Source organism: Nothoprocta perdicaria, unplaced genomic scaffold (genome assembly GCF_003342845.1).
Source record: "Nothoprocta perdicaria isolate Ctin4 unplaced genomic scaffold, notPer1 scaffold_4, whole genome shotgun sequence".
Taxonomy (NCBI): Eukaryota; Metazoa; Chordata; class Aves; order Tinamiformes; family Tinamidae; genus Nothoprocta; species Nothoprocta perdicaria.
The window spans coordinates 8,293,060-8,300,811 of record NW_020455643.1 but is presented as its reverse complement, the minus strand read 5'-3'; the positions used below and the strand labels follow the sequence as shown (position 1 = coordinate 8,300,811).

At 61.1% G+C, this 7,752-nt stretch overlaps 1 protein-coding gene across 1 annotated transcript; it reads left to right on the top strand.

Annotated features, from left to right (window-relative positions):
- Positions 1-625: 625 nt before the first annotated feature.
- Positions 626-7,404, top strand: PSMD2 (proteasome 26S subunit, non-ATPase 2). The gene is made up of 20 exons (XM_026045320.1): positions 626-686; positions 923-1,087; positions 1,420-1,541; positions 1,900-2,124; positions 2,219-2,377; positions 2,818-2,962; positions 3,172-3,232; positions 3,540-3,686; positions 3,878-3,984; positions 4,367-4,494; positions 4,572-4,659; positions 4,990-5,152; positions 5,269-5,370; positions 5,461-5,606; positions 5,834-5,917; positions 6,098-6,266; positions 6,541-6,635; positions 6,795-6,921; positions 7,014-7,132; positions 7,214-7,404. Exons 1-20 carry the CDS (start codon positions 666-668, stop codon positions 7,394-7,396), a joined length of 2,556 nt encoding a protein of 851 aa, XP_025901105.1. The 5' UTR covers positions 626-665; the 3' UTR covers positions 7,397-7,404.
- Positions 7,405-7,752: the final 348 nt, after the last annotated feature.

Below are 7,752 nucleotides of genomic sequence, written 5' to 3'. Positions count from 1 at the left end.
GCGTGACGTCAGCGCGGCGGCGGGACCCCCTCCCCGCGGCGGCCGTGACGTGCCGAGGTGCGGGGGCGGCCCGCGCAGGGGGCGCGTGACGTCAGCGGGGTGAGGGGCGGCCCTTCGCGAGGGGGGCGTGACGTCACGGGGCGCCCAGGGGATGACGTGGAGGGGTCCCGGCGTGACGGGGGTGCTGCTGCGGGCTCCCGGGGTGTGACGTCACTGGGGACCTGTGATGTCATCGCAGGGTGCGTGTCACACCGAGTGCTGAGGGGTCCCATGTGGAGGGGGAACCCTGGTATGACGTCAGCGGTGGGTGACATAGTGGGGGTGACACCAGCGGTGGGTGACGTAATGAGGGTGTGCAGGTGACATCAGCAGTGGGTGACATAGTGAGGGTGTGCGGGTGACATCGGGCCCTGCTGTCAGCAGTGGGACCTGCGCTCTGTCGCCCGTCCTCGCGCGGCGGGTGGCGATGACCCCTCCCGGGTGGGAGTCACGAGGTCCCCAAACCYTTAGTCCCGGGGGGCTCCTAGGGCTGAGCTGCCGCCGCCGCGTGCGGGGTGCCGGGGGCAGCTCCGCGCCGGGGGTGTCCGTGCAGGCGGYGCTGACTCTGCCCTCTCCTTGTGCCGGAACAGTCGGAGGAGGACAAGCAGCTGCAGGATGAGCTGGAGATGCTGGTGGAGCGCTTGGGGGTAGGTTGGCACAAGCCGGCCGCGGCCCAGAGCCACGTGAAGCCGGTTTCCCTTCCCGGGATGAGTCTCGGCCCTTCCTGAGCACGGACAGCGTGCCGGCCGGGCTGCCGTGGTGGGCTCGGCTGCGGGGCTGTGGGCAGGAGCGCCCTTTGCTCGGGTCCCGGTGCTGCTCTTGGGCAGGGCAGGTGGGATGGTGACCCAGGAACCCACTCGTGACAGGCCGTTTGCCTCCGCAGGAGAAGGATACGTCCCTGTACCGCCCTGCCCTGGAGGAGCTGCGGAGGCAAATCCGTTCTTCCACGACCTCCATGACGTCCGTCCCCAAACCCCTCAAATTCCTGCGGCCGCACTACGGCAAGCTCAAGGAGATCTATGAAAACATGGCTCCWGGGGAGAACAAGGTAAACGCAGGAGGGCGCGGGGTCCGCAGAGCCAGCCAAGATGGTTAAGGGCAACCTTAGGGCAACCAAGATGATTAAGGGAATGGAACATCTCTYGTAYGGGGAGAGACTTGTGTTGGGCCTGTTTTCTCTGGAGAAGAGAAGGCTGAGAGGGGATATGATTAATATGTGTGAGTAGATGATGGGAGAATGCAAGGAGGAAGGGGCCAAGCTCTTCTCCGTGGTGGCTAGCGATAGGACAAGGGGCAATGGGTGCAAGTTGAAACACAAGAAGTTCCATCTCTATATGAGGAAGAAGTTCTTAGTGTGAACGTGCGCCGCTCTCCCCGCAGCGCTTTGCAGCCGACATCATCTCCGTTCTGGCCATGACCATGAGCGGCGAGCGCGAGTGTCTGAAGTACCGGCTGCTGGGCTCCCAGGAGGAGCTGGCGTCCTGGGGACACGAATACGTCAGGTGAGGCTGGCTGGGAGCGGGGCTTGGTGACCGAGGGGTGCTTGGGGTGTTCCTCAATCCCGGTCGCTTCCCGGGGGTGTCCCTGCTCAGTGGGTGTTGGCACAGCTGTCCTTGTCACGTCTGTGTGTGTTTCCTCACCYTCTGCCAGCTACGGAGATCTTGCTGCCAAAGAGAACGGAGGTGCTTGGCCTCTGTAATCTCTGCTCTTAACCTTCTGCCTCCTCTGGCTTTACCACAAGCTCTCACAGGAATGCGGATGCCCCCTCTCCCAAACAACACATGGGCCCAGCTATCTGGCAGCAGCTGCTCTGTGTCCTTGGGGCTGGGTGAAGCTGTTGACGTCCCTCTGTCCCTGCAGGCACCTGGCAGGGGAGGTGGCCAAGGAGTGGCAGGAGATCGATGAAGCTGACAAGGCCCAGAGGGAAACGCTGCTCACCCTGGTCAAGGAGATCGTCCCCTACAACATGGCCCACAAYGCAGAGCACGAGGCCTGCGACCTGCTCATGGAGATCGAGCAGATGGACATGCTGGAGAAGTACATCGACGACAACGCCTACTCCAAAGTGTGCCTCTACCTCACGAGGTGAGGGGCTGGCAGGCCCGGGCCTTGTCCTCGGCACGCCGGGGTGGCCCTGCCTCACTGTTTGCTCACGCTCGTGTCCATCTCCTCCTCAAAGCTGTGTAAGCTACGTCCCGGAGCCGGAGAACTCGGCCCTGCTGCGCTGCGCCCTGGGCATCTTCCGCAAGTTTAACCGGTACCCTGAGGCCCTGCGCCTGGCCCTCATACTCAATGACGTGGAGCTCGTGGAGGACATCTTCACCTCCTGCAAAGACGTGTGAGTGGAGACGCGCTGCCCTGCGCACGGGGCCTTCACAGAGGTCATCTGAGTCCAGCTTCAGATTCTTCCCTGTGGTTCATCTGTGGTGTCTGAGATCCGAACTCATCCCCCCTGGATTAGCATCACAGTCACCCTATGTTCCCCACATAGCACAGTGGAGACAGAAAAGTAGATTTAGACCTTAAAAAATAAAGATGATGATAGTGAAGACCCTGTCCAGGGCTCCACTGTCCAGACAGATGAGATCCTGCCACCACGGGAGGTGTCTGGGGGCTGTGGCAAGGGCAGGGGTAATGTCTCTGGGCTGTTTCTAGTGTGTCTGAGTGGCAGGGCAGGTTGAGGAGGGGTGGGATACCTCTCTCTGCTGGTTATTTAGCATGTGTCTGTGCTGRTACTGGTCAGGTCTGGGCACTTGGGAAACTTTTCCCTCTTTGCAGAGTTGTCCAGAAGCAGATGGCTTTTATGCTGGGCCGCCACGGGGTCTTCCTGGAGCTGAACGAGGAYGTGGAAGAGTATGAGGACCTGACTGAGATCATGTCCAATGTCCAACTCAACAGCAACTTCCTGGCTTTGGCCAGAGAGGTGAGTGACCTGGCTGGGAAAAAAAAAGTCCATGAGCTGTCCCGGACTATGGCCGGGCCCGGCCCTGTGCTCACAGAGAGCTGGGAAGGAGATAGTTCATCCCCATCAGCTTGGCCAAGGTGCTGTGTGGAGAAGAGGGTGCCCTTGCGGGGCAGTGCTGCGTGGCGTGTGTGCAGGGAGGTAACTCCCTTCTCCCCTTGTCTCTGCAGCTGGACATCATGGAGCCCAAAGTGCCAGATGATATTTACAAAACCCACCTGGAAAATAACCGTAAGGGCTCGTGTCGCGGCCCCTGTTGTCCCTGACTGTGGGGAGTTCCTGGGGCTCGGAGGGGTCTCCTGGCAGTGCAGAGAGCCTCAGTATCTGGGATGGGCAGAGAGCTCTGCTCCCGTGTCTGTACTGCCCCCCTGTAGCATTCCCAGCTCCATAAGGTGGATTTGGGCTCCTCTTTGCTGCTGGTTGCAGACAGACCCTTGTGCTTCCCAAGGCCCGGGGCAGTTGTGTGGTGGAGGGGTGGCTGCAGGACGGGCTGGCGGGGCTGTTTGGCTGCCTGGCTCACCCCAACATCGTTCCCCAGGGTTCGGAGGCAGCGGCTCCCAAGTGGACTCAGCACGGATGAATCTGGCCTCCTCCTTTGTGAACGGCTTTGTGAATGCCGCCTTCGGGCAGGACAAGCTGCTGACAGACGATGGCAATAAATGGTTATACAAGAACAAGGACCATGGTGAGGGAGCTGTTGGGGCAGGGGTTGGAGGTGCCCCTGGGTTTTCCTGCTGCTCTGTCCTCTTCAGCCCTGCTGAGAGTGGGGCCTGCTGGGCACAGCTGTGGCAGCGCTGTGTCCCTGGGTGCCACCTCCCCTCGGCAGGGCACTTCGGTGCAGGGGCTGACATGGGCTCTCTCCCCCTGGAACTGCAGGAATGCTGAGTGCTGCCGCCTCTCTGGGCACCATCCTGCTGTGGGACGTGGACGGGGGGCTCACGCAGATCGACAAGTACCTGTATTCCTCGGAGGATTACATCAAGGTCAGTGGCACTGTCCCAGCCTAGGCTGTGCCCCGGGCCAGGTGTGAGATTGTCCTGGGGGAATGTCTGAGCTCATCTTGATCCACTGTACAGCTCAGCCCCAGCTGGGAAGAGGGGTTTGGAGACCCCACATCCCATGTGTCTGTGAAGCTCCCAGCAAGGCTGGTGGCTCTTGGGGGCTCCGTGGGGGTGTCCCCTTGTTGCAGAGCTACAAGCTTTAGCCTGGTGAGCTGGATCAAGGGTCCTGTTGCTCTTTTGGACTTGCAAGCAAATGATGCCAGCTTGTCTGTTCTGGGGAGCGGGTGTAAACTGTGGAGTGACATTAGGTGTAGAGAGATACGTGTGTTGGTGGTTTGTGTGTGACGGTGCCTCTGCCTTGCAGTCGGGAGCCCTCCTGGCTTGTGGCATCGTCAACTCGGGTGTGAGGAATGAGTGCGACCCTGCCCTGGCCCTCCTCTCCGACTACGTCCTCCACAACAGCAACACTATGAGGATTGGAGCCATTTTTGGGTAAGAGCTTGGCCCCAGCCTCTGCTGACTGCCCAGGGCAGCACAGCTCCCTCCTGACGGTCCTCTGGGCTCTGCAGGCTGGGACTGGCCTACGCGGGCTCCAACCGTGAGGACGTCCTGACTTTGCTGCTGCCCGTGATGGGAGACTCCAAGTCCAGTATGGAGGTAAGGAGGGAAGTGGGACTGGAGTGTGGGTCCTGCTTCCCTGTCTGGTCCTGGGCAACTCCTGAGGTTACAGGGTCTGTCTTGCTGCCAGTTTGGCTTCTGGTGCTGTAAAAGCATCACCCTGTTTTTCCTCCCTTGAGCTGCAACCTGATTGGGGTTGGTGCTGATGAAGTAGAGTGGGAAATGATCAGCCACCCATTGTGCCCAGTGTCTGCACAAAGCAGGGCCTGGGGCAYCCGGTGCCTTTGAAGTGTGTGGGCCTGCACGTGGGGCTGTGCTCCAGCTCGCTCTGAGCTGGCCCTGCAATGTTCTCCTTCCCTCCTTCACCAGGTGGCTGGTGTGACTGCCCTGGCCTGTGGCATGATATCCGTGGGCTCCTGCAATGGGGATGTCACCTCAACCATCCTCCAGACCATCATGGAGAAATCGGAAGCAGAGCTGAAGGATACRTATGCCCGGTGGTTGCCCCTTGGCCTGGGCCTCAACCACTTGGGTAAGGCTGGGCAGTGCCAGGGGTCTTGAGGCACTGGGGACTTGTGGATGGGAACTGGGACCGAAAGCACCCTCGGTCGCTTGTGTTCTGACCACCACATCTTCCTATCTTGGCAGGGAAGGGAGAGGCAATTGAGGCCATCTTGGCAGCGCTGGAGGTGGTGTCAGAGCCATTCCGCAGCTTTGCCAACACGCTGGTGGATATCTGTGCCTATGCAGGTCAGTTGGGCTGGCTGAGGTTGTAGGGGAAGGCAGGAATGGGTCGTGGGTCCTCCCGCTGCTGATCCTGCTCAACCGCTCTCCCTCCAGGCTCAGGGAATGTCTTGAAGGTGCAGCAGCTCCTGCACATCTGCAGTGAGCACTTTGACTCTAAGGAGAAAGAGGAGGACAAGGATAAGAAGGACAAGAAAGAGAAAGAGAAGAAAGAAAGCTCAGCTGATATGGGAGCCCACCAGGTAGGGAAACCTGGGCTGGGAGCCCTGTCCCTGGGGGCAGTTGCTGACTTTGGGGGTGGCTCTTCAGCATGCTTTGAGGTTGGGGCTGGAGGAAAACAGCCTCCCAATAGCATCTCCTACTTTCTCTACCCCAGTAGGCTTTGGGTGGGCACAAGGGCCGTAAGGATGTGGTTTGAGGGCCGAGTGCTCTCTGTCTGCTCCCGGCTCAGTGTCTGTGTCCCTTGCAGGGCGTAGCAGTGCTGGGCATCGCGCTCATTGCCATGGGTGAGGAGATTGGCGCGGAGATGGCCCTGCGCACGTTCGGCCACCTGGTAGGTGCTGCTGTGGAGACAGCCCAGAGCYGGGAAGGGACTTGGCGAGGGCCAGACAAGTTCTTTCTGTCTATGTCCATCTCTGTGGACCTCGCTGCCCTCAGTGAGGCAGGCTATGGGCACCCCAAAGCGGTGCCCTGTCCCTGCCAGGGGTCTGACCCCCTCCTGCTCTCCATGCAGCTGCGCTACGGGGAGCCGACGCTCCGCCGCGCCGTGCCTCTGGCCCTGGCGCTCATCTCCGTCTCCAACCCCCGGCTCAACATCCTCGACACGCTCAGCAAGTTCTCCCACGACGCTGACCCTGAGGTGTCCTACAACTCCATCTTTGCCATGGGCATGGTGGGCAGCGGTGAGTGTGGCCGGGGGGCTGCGTGCGGCCGCTGCTGGGGTGTCTGTGCGCTCACCGGGGGGAAGGGCAGCCACGGTCCTAGCTCTCGTGCTGAACTATCAGCAGGATTGGGGACACTGCCCGGGCACTGCACAGGGCAGAGGGGTGAGCCTGGCACTCTGGGTATTTGCCCATCCCAGGGTTTGTGGCTGGATGCCCTGCACCCTGATGAGGAAAAGTGGAAAATCATGTTGGCAAAGTCCCCTCATYTCTGCCTGCACCTTCTCTTCCCCAGGTACCAACAATGCCCGACTGGCAGCGATGCTGCGGCAGCTTGCCCAGTACCATGCCAAAGACCCCAACAACCTCTTCATGGTGCGGCTGGCCCAGGTGAAAACCCCTCGCTCACTGCTCATGACAGGAAGGGGAGGTTGGGGTGCCCATCCTGGGTGTGGAGGCAGCGCCATCTCTGCGCTCTCAGCCCCTTGGCGGGTAGGTCTCCAGSGTGCCACGTCCCCTAGTTCTCACATGTTTTTTCTGCCTCCTTAGGGCCTGACCCACCTGGGTAAGGGGACACTTACCCTGTGCCCCTACCACAGCGACCGCCAGCTCATGAGCCAGGTGGCTGTGGCGGGGCTGCTGACTGTCCTTGTGTCCTTCCTGGACGTGCGTAACAGTAAGTACTGTGGGGACACCCCTTCCCTGCCACCCCTCTGCCCATCAGCGTGGGCCCTGCCCTGACCTGGGACCCTCACGTCTCCCTTCCAGTTATCCTGGGCAAGTCCCACTACGTTCTCTACGGGCTCGTTGCTGCCATGCAGCCCCGCATGCTGGTCACCTTCGACGAGGAGCTGCGGCCGCTCCCTGTCTCAGTGCGAGTAGGACAGGTAAGGGGGCAGCCAGCTGCGAGGATAGGGTGCTTGGGGTCCCTTGGGCATCTCAGCCTTCATCTTGCTCTTCTCTTGCAGGCTGTGGATGTGGTGGGCCAGGCAGGAAAGCCAAAAACCATCACTGGCTTCCAGACTCACACGACGCCGGTGCTGCTGGCCCAYGGCGAGCGGGCAGAGCTGGCCACGGAGGAGCACGTGCCCGTGACGCCCATCCTGGAGGGCTTCGTCATCCTGCGCAAGAACCCCAACTACGACGTTTGAGCCAGCGGGGCCGGGGAGGGCATGGGGGACAGGACTCGCGGGGCAAGTTTCAGGGGGTGGGAAGGGTGGAAGGTTGGTTGGTTTGGTTTTGTTACTGAGAGGTGAGAAAATAAATTCTCTGGAGCCTCTGGTGCTGTCCCTGTGTCTGGGACGAGCCTGCTCCAGTGGGACCGTCTCGCATTAACCCTGGAGCCCTGAGCTGAGGGGGTGCCCAGAGGTGCCCGGGCTGGCCTGGACACCCGTGGCCCCCTCGTCACACCCCTCCTTGTGCTTCTCGTTTCTCCGGGGCTGGTGCAGGGCTGTGTCCCCGCAGTGCCCTGGGCCCGTGTGCAGGGTGTGCCCGCCTGTCGCCCACG